This window comes from Uloborus diversus, chromosome 3 (genome assembly GCF_026930045.1).
Source record: "Uloborus diversus isolate 005 chromosome 3, Udiv.v.3.1, whole genome shotgun sequence".
In the NCBI taxonomy this organism is placed as follows: Eukaryota; Metazoa; Arthropoda; class Arachnida; order Araneae; family Uloboridae; genus Uloborus; species Uloborus diversus.
The window spans coordinates 5,669,018-5,687,690 of NC_072733.1; the positions used below are offsets into that span (position 1 = coordinate 5,669,018).

The window sequence follows — 18,673 nt, forward strand, 5'->3', positions numbered from 1 at the left end:
ATATATATATATATATATATATATATATATATATATATATATATAAATAGATAGATAAGTAGATAGATAGATAGATAAGTAGATAGATAGATAGATAGATAAATATATAGATAGCTAGATACAGATAAATAGATAGAAAAATAGACAAGTACATTGATAAATAGGTAAATAGACGTTGAGATAGACCGATAGATGTGTAGATAGAAAAATAGATAGAAAGGTATATTGATAGATGGATAGATATATAAAAAGATAGATATAGATAGATAGATATAGATTGTTATATAAATAGACAGATAGATAAATAGATACAGATAGTTATATAGATAGATAGATCTCAAAGAAACTTAGTTTCTTTCTGAATCAAAATTTATCATGTTCATTCACTGGACCAATTTGTGTTCATTTACTGGTTCGAGGTGTTCATTCACTGGGTCGTAGTGCCATTTTTTCTTTAAACACACTGTAAAAACGATTCAGAAACGTTCCTGAAAAATAATGGGCAGCTGATGTGCCTAATTTCTTCCAGTAACATATCTTGGAAAAACCAGTAACGCTTTCCGCTAAAAGTCAGTAACCTTTCTGAAATTAACCTTGAAACTTTATGAAGACGTGCGAAATCTGCCCTGTTAAAGCCAGTCATGTCTCTAGAACCTTCTAGAAAAATTAAGTAGGTTCAGTATAATTGATTAGAACCTTCCTACTTTACTAAGAAGGCTCCATAAATATCAGAGCGACCACGGCTAAAGCTATGCAAGAAGGAACCAAGCATATCTCTTGCCTGCAATTCCCGCCTTGCAAAGTTGTAGCTATCCATTGACATTTTCGCTCTCATTGGGAGCTTAGTCAGTCTGGACAGGCCGTAAGCAACTTTAGGCCGATACACTTAATAAACACGCTCATTGAATCTTTAAACTGGTTGCTAAAAATATTTTCCACAACAGTGACAAGTCTGCACGCGTGCAACTTGTAGCGATTCAGGAAACTTTTTTGTGATGATACTTGTTTTTACGGGGAAATAGGTGAAAATGTGTGAAATCCCGAGACGTTCCACGGAAATAGCCAGTAACGTTTCGGAATTTTTTTACAGTGCACCTAAAAAAGTCGGAAGCGGTACCACTTAAGTTCCCGTGATTTTTTAGAGATATTTACATAGATCAATTAAAATGTTTTAGCTATCACGATCTGTATAGTATAGAATTTAAAATTACTAGGATTTTTAAAAAATGAAATTGTGCTTAACTGTTCATTCACTGGTCGGTCTACCCTATATATTCGAACATGCGTTTGAAATAATTAAGGAGCCGCCAAATGCATACAACCCCCCCCCCCCCCCAGATTTTTGACCTAGCGACAGCCCTGTTTCTGCTACAGTACCCACAATATCGTATAAAGAGTAATTCAAACATCGTCCGCACGCCACGTTAGCGACGATTTTTCCTTTCAAAAACCAGTTTTCGGTCGGCGTTGCCATGATAGCAAAGCCGTACTGTACGGCATCCGTCAACGTGACAACACACCTTGATATTTGACGTCCGTACAGTTGGGAATCGCATTTCATTGGTCTCCACAAGATGTGCGGGTTCTCTCTATTGGGTGAGAGTACTGTCGTGTGCTTTACGAGCACTTGCTTGAATGAATGCTTCTCCCTTTTCGGAAAACATACGTCCGGCACGTGGCAAACGTGACGTGCGGTGTAGTGGGGATAAGATCAGAGTTCAGAAGGAAAGCCACTGTTTCCTTTTCTCTAAGGCAAGAGGGGTAGCCTGTCTTTTTAAAGAATGACGAATTTAGGACGGCAACAAAGGCATATTTATTTCCAGGAAAAGACACGTAAGTAAAACGCGCAAGATAAAGTTTTTAGTTAGAGCATTGGCATAGGGGAACGTTGCCGGCAATGAACCACATAACAGTTTGATTTTTTTAGAAAGGAAATCCAACTCAAATTTTACGTTAATTATAGGAACAATTTCTCGGTATATTTCTTTTTTAATAATAATATTCACTGTTATGATAAATATACACAATAAAGAATGAAAATTGAAAATAAATATTTTAGCAAGTGGTCCATTCATGGCTACCGGTTGCTATGGATGAACCATCGAGTTTCCATCAATGGATCACATTCTCAAATTAAAAAATCAATGTGTAACTTACAAATATTTATAACAGGTGATCAATAAACACTATAAATAACAATAAGTTATAGAAAAATAGATTTTTTTTTTCTAAAATGTTTTATTTTTTTTTATAAGAGGAACATAAAAAAAAACCCCCAACACTCACGCAACAGTTATCATCACATCTCGTTCACCACTTGATATTTTCCCAACCTGTGCAACACTGTTTTTTAGCTAATATCTTTTCAACCTCTTTTCAACTGTTGAGAATTTTGTTAAATCGATTTTAAAAATTTTCGTTTGACTCAAGATTGTACTTGCTCCTTAAAATGTCAGAGAACATTTTTGACCATTTTATTGCTGAAGCCAGAAGCTTAAGTCTCAAACTACCAGAGACTATAGAATTAACAGACTTTTTGTCTTAATTAAATCTATGGGATATGTTATTTTTCTCAGTCTCTTGAAAGGCCAATTCCCCAAATTTTCGGAAGTAAATCCAAAAACTTCTTCTCTAGTTTCAAAATATGATTCACTAACCATATTCCTATTTTGGAGGACTTATCTCCTAAATTTTTAATAAGTGACTAAGGTAACAACAAACCAGTTTTTATCTTCCATGTGACTGTTTAAAGTTGCTCTCAGACTCTATATTGTCGGCAGACTTCGTTAAGGTCCATGCCACCATTTCTGTACGTTACATGCTTTCACTTATCCACTGGTCTTTGCCTCACTCACAGTCGATGCCTCACTTGCCAAATCGATTAAGTTCATAAAACAATAAGTAGAGAAATGTTAAGATAAAGATGGTGTTATCCAAAGGGGGGGGGGGAGTGAATAGGCCTTCGTGTTACATTTTCTGCCATCACATGGTCAGAAATATACTGAACCAAAACTTTAATATAAATTCGGATGTTAAGCAATGATAAAGCACTATTAAAGCAGGAATGAGGATTTTTTTAAAAAGTGGAGTTAATCGATTTGTCTATTCAGGCATCCATATTTTACTAATTTTGCATTTTTTTGGAACAGCAAAAGTATTCGAAACTATTATTATGTTTTAAATTTTTAATCAATTTTATACAAAAATTTGCCTTGAAATTCTAATAAAGTATAAGAATTTTCATGAATTATTGAGATTATTTTTTTCATTGTCATATTTATTTTAAAACAATTCAGTAATTTTCAAAGGTAATTGCCCTGAAGTTACAGAAATATTTGAGATTTTCCATGAATGAAACACTTTGTCAGGTGGTGCATTCATGGAAACACTTAGTGGTCCAATGATAGCAACTGCGTCATTTTGAATCTTCTTATAGGTGTTACTGCTATGACGAATCATGATGAAACATGAAGTATGGGGAATTGTACTTGAAAAGGCACTTTTTTATGTCAATCTTCACGCTTAGATGATCAGTAATATTCAAAGCATGTTATAACTAAATGAAAATCTCAGTAATTAGTAAGATAATGGTAGAAATCTTTCTTGACCAATAAAAAATATGATTAAATAATTTTAGCTACTTGAAGACTCTGCAGTAGACTGTTTTCAGACAAAGGAAGGTACTAAAACCGATCACGCGTCTACACAAACTCTGGTACAGGAAATATCTTCGCGGTCTACTCATGGAACTGGTTCATTGACGGCAACCTTCCCCTATGTATGTATATGCAAGGATGAATTTAAAAAAGTTACAAGCAGTAGTATTTGAAAAGGATTTATTCTCCAGGGAAGAATTTCCTCCAAGAGTGGAAACTGATCGCGTTAATTGTCCAATAGCGATTTCCAGACGCGTCATTGCGCTTGAAATGGCAAAACGCTTAGAAAGAAGATATCGTTTGGTGGTGCGAACCGTGATTAATTTCTTATGGAATACCGTCCTGTCTTCTCTTTCTTCTTATTCACACACTTTGATGTCTTTACTACACTTAACTCAAGTAGCTTTACCTCTATTGCTGCAAATTACCACGCCAGAACAACAGTTAGCGAAACAAAAAACAACCAAGTGCTCACAACCAATACAGAAACCGAAAAGCACCAAAAGTCCTGTGTTTTTGAGACGAGAAACCTGGAGCTACCGCTCTTATATGGCCTTATTTGGTACTTAGTAACTAAGAGTTCATTTTTCGGAAATTAACCCGGCAAAGCTTTTTTTTTTTCTCAAAATTACTTTTTCCCCTTCTTGTATGTTTATTCCCTTCCTTAGGATGATATAAAGTGCTTTTTTAAAAAAAACTAATAAATTATCTTAGTCAGAAACTGCTGGTACCATATGGTACCACTAGGCTCTTACACTAGCAAATCCCTATTTTTTTCTCAAAATTCTTCTTTTTAAGGAAACAATCAATTTTGATAAAGAACAGATTATGTTTTAATTTCCACATAAAATTTTACTTACAAATTCAAATAAAATTACGTTTTTGTATGAAAAGTGATGAAACAGCCAACAAATAGACCTACATTTCATTTCACACATTTGGTGTGAGTGCGGCTTTTGCAACTCACAACAGCACAATGACGCCTTTGTAATGTGGCTTGTACTGGGTGGTTAATTTTGTTGAACTCTAAATCATCAGATACTAGTTATCTTCAGATACACCCCCCTCCCGTTGGTATTGATCAAAAATGATGAGATACTATACATCAGGTGTATTGAGGCACCACGCTTTATAGCCAAAGCGAATCAGTTTCCCTTTGATGAATTGCTAGGAGCTATGCCCGTTGACAATAAATTTCATCAGTATCATCTTAATCTAGTTTACCAAATAGTTGAAGTGCCTCTCCAGGTTTTAAACTTCTTGATAAAAATTACATGTATGAAATGTCCCTCAAATTAGCCCGTAGGTTTGACTACGACTAGCTTTCACTGATATAAAAATCAGAAAAAAAAAAAAAAAAACGCGCAAACTGAACGCGTCGGTCTGTCATACCTTGACAAACAAGATTTACATGGGAAATTGTGTCCGAAAATATAAACAGCGACCGCTAGATGGCAATGTTTGCTGGCGTATAAGGGGAAAAGAATTGACTCCAAAAGCGGTTTCAATATGTTTTTTTATTAATGAGTATGGTTAAATTACAGAAAATGTTCAAAATTATTTTCATTTGTAGCAATGCAAGCTTCACAACATCAACGCATGGATTCATGCCGCTCGCTCCAATGATTCTGGCAACGAGATCATTTTCCGGTGTCACGGGAATCTCGTATATCATAAATCACCACAGGTAAAAATCCAGGGGAGTCAGGTCAGGTGGTTGCAGGGGCAATATTGAATCCTCTTTCGGAATCATTTCTTTCTTCCCCTCTACGCCTGGAAACATTGCCCTATTGTGGTCGCTATTCACATTTTCGGACCACAAGTTCCAATATTAATCTTGTTTGTGAAGGTATGGCAGACGTGCACGCTCAGTTTGGCAACTACATTTTGAGACACCATATATATATATATATATATATATATATATATATATATATATATATATATCAACGCACAGCCAAAGCCGCTGAAACCTCATACTTGAAATTTCGCAGGCATGTCTACATGATTACGAAAGTATCCACTAAGAAAGGATTTTTCGAAATATCAATTAGTTCGGGAGAAACTAATTAAAACCCCTTAATTTCTGTGAAATTAAAACCTGTAATTGAAATTTAAATCCCTTAATTTCGAAGGCTTTCCTCCATTCAAATAATTATTCAGTACTTCATCTCAACTTTTTGCCGATAGCGAATTTCAAATTTGATATTTTTTTTTTTTTCTCTAGCTCCTGGACTAGTTCTAAATTCTCATTAACTGTTCGATCCGGTGATGGTGCTGCCATCTATCGGTATATAAAATAATGGAGGCAAGGCACTTAGTATGCAGTCCTCGACATAAATATAGTTGTAGTCAGTTGTGACTCTGAATAGTTTTTTTTTCTCACGTGATTCTTCGAGGCTTTTCTCAAGTCAAATAATAATGTTGCTGCTGTCTTTTGCTTTCATTTTTTGAACATTAGAAACGAAGTTTTTAAGAACATCATCACAGACAGACTATTCTTTTGAATTTAGAAGAGTGCAGTTTCCTGTAAAAGTTTGCTTTACAATAACCGTTAATAAGTGTCACAAGAACAGACATTAAAAGTAGCAGGGATTTATTTAAGAGAAGACTGTTTTTCACACGGACAATTTAATGTAGCTTGCTCCAGAGTGAGTTCATCAAGCAGCTTAATAGTTTTAACACCAGAAAAAAAAATGTCGTAAACAATGAAGTTCTTGCTTAAACATAGGTATAACAATAAAATGTGGATGGCTTGCGTTTGCAAAGAAAATCAATACTTTGAAAGGATCGTTAATGACAGTTGAAGAATCGGTTAAGGACAAGGGCATACATACATAATTAGTCCAGGGGCCGCGGGACCCTCCCACAATTAGAAAAAATTATAGGTAATAAGTAATTATCATTGGGGATTTTCGTAACTAGGTGCACTAAGCACTGTTATCCCCTGCTAATTCCATTACCCAAGCAATGCCGGGTACGGGAATGCTAGTATATACTATATATGAATGTGTGTTGGTATAGTAATAAGCATAAATATAATACATACTATAATAATAAGTAATATTATTATTATAAGTAATAAAATAAGAATGTGTCAATTGAATTTAAAAATGTATTAAACAAATATGCCTAATACTCCAAAAGAAAAAAAAAGAGTTATTATGTATTTTTTAAGTCACAGAAATAAGATTAAAATTAATAATATACAGTTTCTGCATAAGTCATGAAAAGCTTATATGAAAGCCTAACGGTAAAATATGGTCCCGCCAAATTTACGGACAAAAATTTCCGTATAAAACAAGACAGATTTTCTTTTTAAAAGAGGCCTACAGAAAGAGCGTACAACTTAAATAAAAATTTACATTTCATTAGTTCACTTAAAATTTTTAACTATCTATAAAATGTACTTACTTTTGTCTACGAGCCATTTATTCGCTCACTTTTAAGACGCTTAACTATCTTGGGACATAAAGCATGCACACACACTTGACTATTCCATCTGACTGTTGTAACTCCTTCCTCTAACTGTCTATTGGAGTCTTTTTTTAACTGAAAATTATAACGTCACGTTTTACCCCCGAAAAAGAGGTATTTTTGAAATAGCAAATTTTGGTACCAAGCGGTAACGCTAGGCTTTCCCGGGTTAAGGAATATTTAGCCGAATCAAGGTTCTCTTTACACTAAGACTGCAAGCAGCTGCCGAGAACTGACCCAGTGGCATAGGTAAAGATGAAATTTCCACGAACCTAGATTGAATTGCTCATTAATGCGTTCAGATAAACGCCAAAACAGATATGGTGATCATGTGGATTGTCAAGTATGCCTCTTGATTTATTTTCATATCTTTTGAATAATGTTAAAAAAAACCTTCTTATTCTCCTCGTAAATTTCTTTCTTTTTTCTTTTTGCAATTATCCCCCTCCCTCTGAATACAGACAGACACGCACATATACTATATTGTTTACAATCTGTTTGAGTTTGTTCATGTAGGTATTCATGATATTCTAAATATATATTTCAAAATTCAATTTTGGCAGTATGTGAAAAATTGCAGCTCTTTAGCGTATGAAGTATTTAGTAGCCGATGGGAGCAAATCTGATTCGGTAAGAACTGGCAGTGGTGTCTATATTAGAATTAAGGACAAGTTCTACGAATATAGCTTCAGGAATTCCGATTTTAGTTCTGTTTTCCGTTCGGAACTCATTGCCATAAATCAAGCTCTATCCTTCGCCTTGGATTTGTGATTTGTCGATTCTGACTGATGGCAGGAGTTCCATTGTATTCTTGAGAGACTGACCATGTATTTATGATCAACTGGGGCAAGATATTGTTTCCAAATTGGCTACATTGCCCGAGGTAGGCTCTGTGCTTACAGTGGATTCCCTCTCATTGGTGGTATCTATAATAATGATGCCGCCGACAGACTCGCCGTGGAAGGCAGTAACCTTTCCATTCTCCCATCATCAGTTTTAAGAGTCTCAGAGGTTCATTCCATGTTTATTGACAAAATAAAATCAACTTGAAGGATTCCACCTGAACACGATTGGTACACCACGATTGGTACACCGCAGATCATCCTGGATTGTCCTTGCGGAAGACCTGCTCAAGACTTGCTCAAACTGCCTCAGCTTGGACGTTTCCACCAAGGCTTTTTCTACTTGCCTATGCTCGGCTATTGCCGCTCTCTTTCATATTATTTGCTGTATCAGTGCCTCTGTGGGGCAACTGTCGGATGAGAGTGGGATTTTCTTAGATCTTTTAGTGAGACATGACCTCTTGGACTTGGTCTAGGGGTCTAAACCAAGGGGATCAGCAACAACAACAGTAGCTCGGATCTTTTTCGTATTTCAATGCGGTCTGTTTTTCAAATCTTAATGGTAGTAATATTGGTGGACTAATTGTTGGTTCGTTTTCGTAACAGGGAAACCCCTAACAAAAAGTGAGATTCCCAAGCGCTGACAGAGCAAAAACTAATGCTTGCATTCAATATCTAACTTATTTTAGTTTTCTTTCTTAAAAATTTCGAGGATCAACAAGTTTCTTTAGCAATACGAGCAATACATTCATTATTTACTTAAAGACAGCTTCGAAAAAATAAAGTTTATATTTATTTACATGATAAATTCATGGGAAAACGAAACTTACATTTTCAATTTTTTTAATGCTTCCTTTTTTCAAATTCCAAACAAATATTCCACTTTTCGAAGTTGCAGCAGCAAGGCAGTCCATATCACCCGGGCCCCACGACAAAGAATATATTATACTTGCATCACCGTGTGATGAATTTACCTGCAAATAAATCAATGGCACCTGATAAAAAGAAAAATTTGATTTCCAGTAATGGAAAGTTCATAATGCTGCACAAAATGGGAGCTGAAAATAAATAAACTAATTAATGGATATATATAGATATATAAATATAAAAGCTCTCAAATTTGATTGCCTGGGGAAATATAAATGAAATGATTTGAAGAATTCCTGGAGTCAATATTTTTCTTATATGAACTAGTCAACTGATGCACTGGTTTTATTTGTTTCACGAAAAATAAAAGGGGATATTCATATTTTTTCCTAATCAGCAAATAATATAAATCCTCCTATTATAATCAAAGTCAAATCTGCCCCAAACATCGAATTCGCCCTTTGTTGTGCAAGTACGTTCTCGAAAATTCTGGAAAAAACGTCAACTCAACTCTACTCAATGGGTAACATGGTTAAAATGTACAGCAAATTCTTCTCATTCATTTTTATTCAGAATATTGAGGGCTGACAAATACCCTCCTTCACTTTAAAGATTAAAAAGAAATAAATTTGAAATTGGTGTATTTGTTTGTCACTAGGTGATGGCAACATGAATCAATCGAGTCTTAATTATTGAAAGAGTATTGTTTGAGAATGCGTAACGGGGGGGGGGGGGAGTGTTTTTCTTTAGGGAGAGTTGTTACATTTGTAAGGAAGTCGTTTAGTTAGTGATTTCGCAGCAATATTTTAAAAGGGGTGTCATATATGGCTTCATTACTAATCGGTCAAACAAAAAACTCTGGTAGTACGAGGGTTATTATGCCTTAAGCGATATCATATTGTTTGGATCAAAAGTTAGGTTTGTAACCTTAGCTGCGAGTCGCATGTGGCCGACATTGTACATTTATCTGGCCCACTGATGAGAAAGGGAATGATATGCTCAACAAAAATAAGACATTTTCAGGATCTTCAATTTCGAAATTGCTCCTTGTTTCAATATATAAATAAAGTTAAAAAAATTATTTATTTTCATGTTAGTACAATAGTTCAGCCTAAATAGTTTGGTTGATAGAGCAGCTCTCTTCTATCACTTTATTTATTCAGCTCAAACTCGTTGCCTAAAATTTAAATAAAATAATAGTTTTAAAAACTAAAAAATAAACATTCTTAAGTAGTAAAATGAACTAAAAAGTTCAAAATAATCTTAGGATGACAAGTATATAAAGTAATTGACCAAACACTTAATTTTACTGTAATAAAAAAAAAAAAAAAAAAAAAGAGCGGGGGGGGGGGGGCTTCTTATCAGTTGTCTTAAATTTCTTCCACTTGTTATCCATGAAAAAATGTAAATAGGCAGCCCCCCACGCTTTTTTTTTACTACAGTAAAATTAAATGTTTGGTCAATTACTTTATATACTTGTCATCCAAATTGAATAAGAGGTTCCTTGTTACCCTGAAACATATGTCGGCAATTTTACATAAACTTTTGTATGCTATTAACATTATGTTACCGTTTATAATTTTATCGCACATGTATTGTTTCAATTTCTTAACTTAGTTTCTTCAGTTTAATGATGTTATTTCTCTTTTCTTAATACGTAATAAATAATAAAAAAGGTAATTTGTTAAGTTATTTATGAATTTTAAAGATATTAATATTTTGTTAATCCCCATCCAGGTGGCCCACCCTTGCAAAACTGTCTAATATTTAGTTTAGAGCATAACAACCCCCCCCCCCCCCCCCCCCCCCCCCCGTTGTTGCATTAGCTTTCAACAGAACACAGCTACGAATTACACTAAAATTTTAGTTATGTTGACGAAAAAAGACATGTACCCCGGGTTTCAAATCACATACGTATGAAATTTTTTTCTTTCGATGACATGTTTACTGAACTTTATTTGTATTAATAATATTTTTATAGCATCAGATCTATAAAAATTACCTATTTCAACTCAAACTATTTCAACTAGTTTAATTAAGCATATCTGTTAGAAGTCGCAACCATATTGGAGACAAAAAAAAAAAAAAAAAAAAATCATGGACAAAATTGGCGTCGAAAATTTGTGCCCTTTCATGTCGAATAAAAGGTGTTAAATCGCAATTATATAAGAAGTTAATAAGAAAACATGCATAATTTTTCCTTCTTTTATTTTCATACATATAGCGGTCACTAAAGATAGTTTCGAAACGCAATTTGCTAAAATTAAAGTTCGGGTGAATCCTTCAATTTAAAAATATTATTTTAAATTTCTTAAGCAACATTGTATTAAAAGTTTTAACTATTTTAACTTCCCATTTTAATGAAAAGAATTTTAGTATTTTAATGATAATACATGCGTACATGCATCTTGCTTTTAGTTTGTAGATGTATATATTTTGGAATTATTTTTATTCAAAGGTTGCTTACATTTGTAAGGTGTGGCTGCGATAATTTGATTTGTTTTTCGGAACATAAATTAAATATACTTACTGCTTCCATAGTATTTACATTCCATACTTTTACAGTACCATCAAAACTCGCTGTTGCTAGAAGATCACAATTGTTTGGCTTAAACTGACAGTCAAATATTGTTTCAAGATGCCCCTGAAAAATGCAGACTTATCTGTGGTTGATTTGTACCACCGAATAAAATACATAACATACATTATGAAGGATCTGGAAGAAAAACGTTGTGACAGCCAAAAATTGCAACGCAGCTGAATTTAATTCGTATTTTTGTGCTTCGTGAAACATTATTTCTCCTATATTATTTAATTTGTGCACAAAGGTAAATGCTTATTGTGAAGAATATTTCACTGACACTTTGTCATCAGCTATTTGAAGATCTTTTTTCTTCACGTAAATATTCTTGAAAATTCTTAGCATTTTTTAAGCATAAGCATTTATTTTTGAAAATAAATATATTGTTTTATTTAGTACTTTGCTTTTACCGTATTGTTACAAAGCCATCTTTGCCGCCAGGTGTCTGAAAAATATACGGCCTCGTTCCTTTTAGAAAGCAGAAACTTTATTCAAATTATCTTAAAATAATCTGTATAGTGACTAAAATATTCACATCAATGAAGCAATTCTGATTTAGCACCGTAAACTCAACAGTAAACGCGTATTGACTTCCAAACACGATAAAAACGCCGAAAAATCACATCTCAAGCAGATTAAAAAAAAAGGGCTATATTCCGATAAACTGCAGAGTAACTGCATTTATCTGTTAGTATTGAAATGTTGCCAAACTAGGCGAAATTTTGCGCCTTGGCGCCAAAAATGAAGTCAGCTCTGCGATATCTCGGCAAGCCTTCAGAAATAATGTAAAAATTCTGCAATTTCATAAACTGTTCTGGTAACGATTCAGCTTTTTAAGAAACATTGATAACGGAACATAAACAGTAGCTATGTCGTTTCTAGAAATCTTGATGGAAGCTGAGGTTCCAAGGGATTTTCTACTATTAATGCAGATTTTTTTTATATAGACTTTTGGTAAAGTTTTCAACTGTCAGGATTTATATAAAAAATGTCTTTTTATGCTAGAAATCATTGTGGAATGCAGAACATTTGAAAATATAAATGTTTTGTCGTGATTATTAAAAAAAAATATCATTGCTAAAACTGGAAAAATTTATAAGGACAACGAGCTTTTTTCCCTAAAATGCCCTAGTAATCAATAATGTAATCCTTTTTTTTCGATCACTTTTTATAAAAGTTTTGATGTCAGGAGGTTGAAGAACGTTCTTGGAAATTTTTATTCTTGCTTTTTTGACGGAGAAAATGAGTTTTTGCTTGTTTCAATATGGAATGCCATCTTTTCAGACTTCGAGTGCCAAAATACCTCACAAAGTTTTCGTTAAACTTAGATCGAGCATTTTGTCTGCTCAGTACAGTAATTGCATGAAATAAGTATCAAACAATGATTTTGAGGTTTGAGAAACATGTAATTAGGCATTGTCGTGCTGAAACAAATCGCTTAAACTCGTGGTTGCATTGTTTTTGGTTTAAAAAAATATTACTTAGTACACCAACATTACTCTCACAATTCATTCTGCCCGGTTAAAAAAAGGAATTTTGGTACAGTTTCCGCTCGTTGCGAAACTTTCTCAGATTATTACTGAGCCGCCTTCAACTGTACGCTTTGAGACTTTTTTTTCCTTCACAGAAATTGTACCAAAAATAGCAAAAACCATGTAGTCCATCCTAATTAAACATTTTCTCATCAGAAAAAATTAAATTAGCCCACTTTTCACCCATAACAACGCATTTTTGGCATGTTCAACCCTTGGTCTCTTATGAACTTTTTTTAAGAGTCGGTCATGACATTATTTTACGGATCATGAAACTTTTCTCTTTTTGTAAAACACGTTGAATAGTTCGAGAACTGCATAGTAACTTAAACTCCCATCGAAAATCCCTTGAAGTTTGTTGGAGCAAGCTCGTCATATTATCATGTGTTTCACACGTACAGAAACAAAAGATTTCCTACCTGTTCGTCTTTGTGGCTCTTATATGCCGGATTTTTAGTGACAGCCCTAAATGACCGATATGTATTTATTCAGATTCGTTGCTGTTTGATTTACAGTAAGTCGTGAAGTTTTTCAAGAAACCTTTTTCCTTTTCTCAAATTCTTGAAGTTTAGTACCTAACGGCATGGCTGTAGAAATAGAATGCGACGTTCACAATCGCTTACTAAGCATCTATATCGTTGTGCAGTGTAGTGTGCAGAACAAAAAAAAAAAAAAAAAGAAAAAAGAAAAGAAAAGAAAAAAAAAGCGAATTTTGCTTTTTAGAACAAATAAAACAATTGTGCTTATAATTTTGTTCATGTAACAGGGCTGTCTAAATTCAAACTTCATTCTATGAATACGAACTTCATATGTATTTCCTATAAAATTAATAAAAAAAAGTATATTTTTACCATTTGTTCCCAGTCATAAAATTAGCATAACTTTCCGACCAAATGGAGGCAAGATTTTAGGTATTTTTATGTGTGTCCTTATAATTCTGACCACCGCTGTATACATAAAATTTATAACAGCGTGATGTTAACTAAATTTGCTAAGAAACATTTTATTGTTTGAGCTACAGAGAAAACTCACCATGTTCCTAAGGAAATCCCACGACGAATTTCTAAGATTATACACACCCGACTCCTCCATCAAAAAATAAGCAAACTATACGAGCGGAAAACTTCACTTTTCCATTTGTAGTTGTTGCTGGTTTATTTTCAGAAGGTAATACACATAGGGCTTTGAATCCCACTTGCTTTAATCTGAAATTTTCTTCCGGCTTTTCTTTAGAGACGATCCAGATTCGTAAAATCCCCGTTTCTGCATCTAAAAAGATAACTTGTAGCTTTAAAACGAAAAGGAAAATGTTATGAGTACTGACGATTTTCATGAAAACTAATTTTGGAGTAAGGTAAAACCACCGGTAGTTGACATCCGCAGAGGTAGTTGACACTTCGAGAGTAGTCAAGAAAAATAAATTGACTAGAGAAGCACGGGCGTCAAAATATCAACTAAGAATGAGCTGGAAGGTGAACGATGCAAACTTTTTGCAAATCATTTACATCATTTTGCAGCATTTGTAAAATTTTATAGTTTCTCTTGGTTTTTGAAGCGGAAACGTCTTTAGGCGCGTTGAGCATTTTTGAGGTGGGGAAAAACCATTCATTTCGCGACACCGTCACCGACATTTAGAATACAGCGCATGCGCGGCTTCTCCTCATTCTCAACAACTCTGAAAACGGAATGTTAATTGTAATGGTTGCTGTTTATATTTCACCAGCTAATTCTATAAACGCAATACAAGAAATTTTGAATACAAATTTATTTTTATTTAAATCGGATATTTTTCAAAAAGGCTTTACAAACGTTCGTAATTAATTGATTTATACTTTTAAATATAATCAAACTTAAAAATGATGTTTTAAAAATTTCAAAACAATGAAATTTGAAATAAACAGGTCACCGAAACGTTTTCATATCATCATGCAAAATCAGTTTAATACAGCTGCATATCATTCAAAATCAAACTTAAAATAGCTTGCATAGTTGTACATCCTAAATGCATAAAAACAGGGCTGCAAAATTGGCATTTGGCATCATTTATCCTTAAGCTCACTTTTGTTTTCTTTTTTTTTTCCAAAATGAACCCCGAATTATCTGGCATGGCTCAAAATTCTAATTTCCCGGCATGTGGGTCAATCTCACAGCATGTCTGCTCTTTTGGCATGTTGGCTAAAGAGGGATAATACAGTAAATTGATAGAAAGTTCAGTATGTGCATTGTTTATTATTTTTATACATAGAAAACTGAATAACACAAACTAAGAATTTATTTTAAAATATTTCCTATATTTGCATCAATGTTTACTTTACAAACGAACTGAAATAGACCATACCAAAACACACTTCTGTTTGTGAAAATTGCAACACCACGAAGGACTTACGCGAGTGAGTTGAAAATTGCAGGAAATGTAAAGTAGGGCATGATATGCAAATGATTAGAATTGCAGATCGGTAGCGCATGCGTATGCTGAGCAGCGTCCTCTGAACGGAGGATCGAGCCGAATATAAATAGACGGCTGTAGTGAGGCGTGTATGATTGTTGGTGGTTATATGTTAGAGTAAACGTTAACTGAATCTTTACTATGCCTCTTCGACGAAAGAAAGCGAAATTTGAGCGATTTTCAGAGTTTGAACAGGGCAGAATCATCGACCTTCGTGAAGCTGGATTGTCTTATCCTGCAGTAGCCGCTCGTGTGCAGCGAAACAGCAGCACAATCATGCGTGTTTGGAAGCAGTGGACGGACGAGGGTCGGAAAGCTTGGAAATCCGGGAGTGGACTCTGAAATGTGACGTCAGCTCGCGATGAGAGACACCTGGTGCGTATGGCGCTGACGGACCGCACAGCTTCTTCTAGACAATTGGCAGCACAGTGTTCAACAGCTACAGGTGTTTCATTGTGTGCTTCATCAGTTTGGAGACGTCTGCTGCAGCGTGGGCTGAGCGCAAGGATTCCTTTATACAGGATTCCTCTCACGCAAAACCATCGCCGCATGCAGCTACAATGGGCGCCAATGTGACCACACAAAATACTAATTTCTATCTCGTTTATTGTTTGTTTGGTTTGAAAATAAAATCATTTATTTGTACTATTGCCACTCAACTGTGTATTAAATTTCATTCAACTATGATGCTTCCTTCATGGTGTTGCAATTTTCAAACAGGAAAAGTATTAGATATATATAATTGATGCTCGGATTACTGATTAAAAACTAGACTGTAGCTGATATTTTGAGTTTACAAATTATAAATTTTTAATTTTTTAAGCTAGAATTAGTTTTAGAAGAATATTAAACACCCACACACACCATGCACGCGCACAAACACGCCAAATTTATTTTGTAGTTTTAAGTTTTCATTTCTGTCGGCAGTTCCATGTCTACCTAATTTTGTCTTTCTTTATTAGTGCTAACACTAGTGCAGTGCCAATTACAATCGCAGGTGTCAATTACTGGTGGTTTTACCTTGGGGGTCAAGAAACTCACTGATGCAAAAGTCTTAAACGAGCTATCTTCTGTACTAGCGATGCCTGAAATTACATTTGGGGAAGGACGGAAGGTCGTAACTGCTCTCACATGTACATAAGATACCATACTAGGATTGCAATGGGGCGCAGAACCAAACTCTTTCTGGGGATGATCCGAAAACCTCCTCTTGCTGCGTACCTGATTGTATGATAATGATTAACACAATAATAACACTTTTAAACAAGATATTTTTAACCAAATGAAGTGGCTCTACCAGAAGAAATTAAGAAATATTCATAAAAAGTGAAGGTTTTTTCTCATTTCAGAGATATCTTCGTTTTAATCTATCAGAAAAGCTATTTTTTTGCCTTTTAAACTAAAATGCTTTATTTTTTTCAGAAAAATAAAAATGATCACGAAAGTGAGTGGTAGGTGTCATTTAGATCAGTTGGGGCTGACACTTTGCCCAAAGGGAGTTTTATAGTATACTTGAAACAAAGAATTGATTTGCACAGCATTTCATAACCTGACAAAAGGATCTTTTTGAAATGCATATTTGAGGCGGATTCCTGAGCACTCACAGAAGAAATCTTAGGCTGTAAATTAAAACTGCCTAATATACATTATTTTAGATTTCAAATTGTTAAATAAAAGTCCCCAAAATGCACTTTTCGGCTATATGTGGCCGATTAAGTGAGGGAGATCATGACTCCCGAGATCCCTCCTCTGGATCCATGTTTTGAGAAAATAAATTGTGATACCTTGAAATAAGTGTTACTTGCATAAAAAAATGTTGATTCCTAAAGGGAAAACTTGTACTGACGAAAACGAAAACTTGGTTTTATTCTTCTGAGAAGCAATGATCAACGACAACTATTTGTTTTTCAAGAGTGAACTTTCTGAACGAAAATATAAACAAAAACGAGCACTAATGTACTTGATTTGCTACACTTCAAGTGTGTTCAGCTGTGTAAAATTTATACCCAATGCACTGCAGGCAAATTAAAATTTTAGTGTACAATCTGTAGAACATATGTAGTAATAATTCGTTAATATGTATTCTTCATTCGAAAAAAAACTGCAACCAAGTAAACATTTTTACTGCTATTTTTAATTACTCATATGAGTGTATCTGACCGAAATATAAGCTTTACATTCAGGAAAAAACAAACAAAAAGAAACTGAAAGACATGATTTTAGTGGGAAGTCAGCTTTATTGAAAATGATTAATAATCCCATGGATACGGTATCAATAAGCCTTAGTTAAGGAAGAAGTATAGAAAAATATTAAGCTTTCCATTTCGTTCAGAGTGCCAATTTCTACTATCTTCATCCCTTTCTTTAGTCGATAGAAATTTCTTGCTTTCAATTTTAAGCACAGGCATTGCGTTTGCAACTATGCCTATGCAAAGTCAGACACTTCATTGAATAGATTAACTGTTCAAACAGCCGTTATAAAAACTTTAGATGTAGCTCTTGTCCTAGAGGAGCGTCCTAGAAGAGCGCAATCTTTATTGACCATGTATAGAGCTGAAATAATGAGCTGAATAAACTGAGAAAAACAGCAGTACTTGAATTAGTACAAGTTAAATTCAGAAACATCTCGAGATCAATACACAAATGCAAATTTACTTTTAACAAATATATTCGACGTGAGAAAGGAGAAATGGAAGGAAATGACTGCTCGAAAATTTCAATGCGCGTTTTATTTTGAATGGATTACAAGGGATCCGAGCTGTAATTATAAGCTAAGAATAATTTTCAGAAAAACTTTCAAGAGAAAATGAATCATATTAGCATATATATAGAAGATATCGCAGAAATTCTAAGCTTGCAAAAGTTATTATATCTCCATAGAATTGTGCACTCACAATTTGAAATGTTATTGCTTTTCTAAGAAAATTTATTTATTCCATAAAATGTTCTCATTTCATAAAGAACATCAATAAAAATTACTCAAATTTCATTTATAACTATATTTATACCTTCAGAAAAGACTATATTATATATACAAAACAGCATTACATTTTCAAGCATCTTTGGAGAACTGAAAATAACATCCGAAAGAGAGATTGGTAGAAGAATTAGCGCATTTCTGAGGACACGCAGCTCAATGGGATAAGCATATGAGGAAAAAACACGGACGTGTCTTCTGCAAATTAACGGATTTCATGCACTACCTACTAATGGTCTACAGTCAATTGCTCATACTTGGGACAGTTTTGAACTTTTACCTTTAGTGGCATATT

General features: G+C 34.2%; 1 protein-coding gene across 1 annotated transcript in view; it reads right to left on the reverse strand.

Moving 5' to 3' along the window:
- Positions 1 to 18,673, reverse strand: part of LOC129218153 (WD repeat-containing protein 17-like) — a 151,601-nt gene that overhangs the window by 100,541 nt on the left and 32,387 nt on the right. The window contains 4 exon segments of the mRNA XM_054852368.1: positions 8,806 to 8,949; positions 11,373 to 11,486; positions 13,988 to 14,035; positions 14,037 to 14,224. Coding sequence (XP_054708343.1) covers positions 8,806 to 8,949; positions 11,373 to 11,486; positions 13,988 to 14,035; positions 14,037 to 14,224 — 494 coding nt within the window.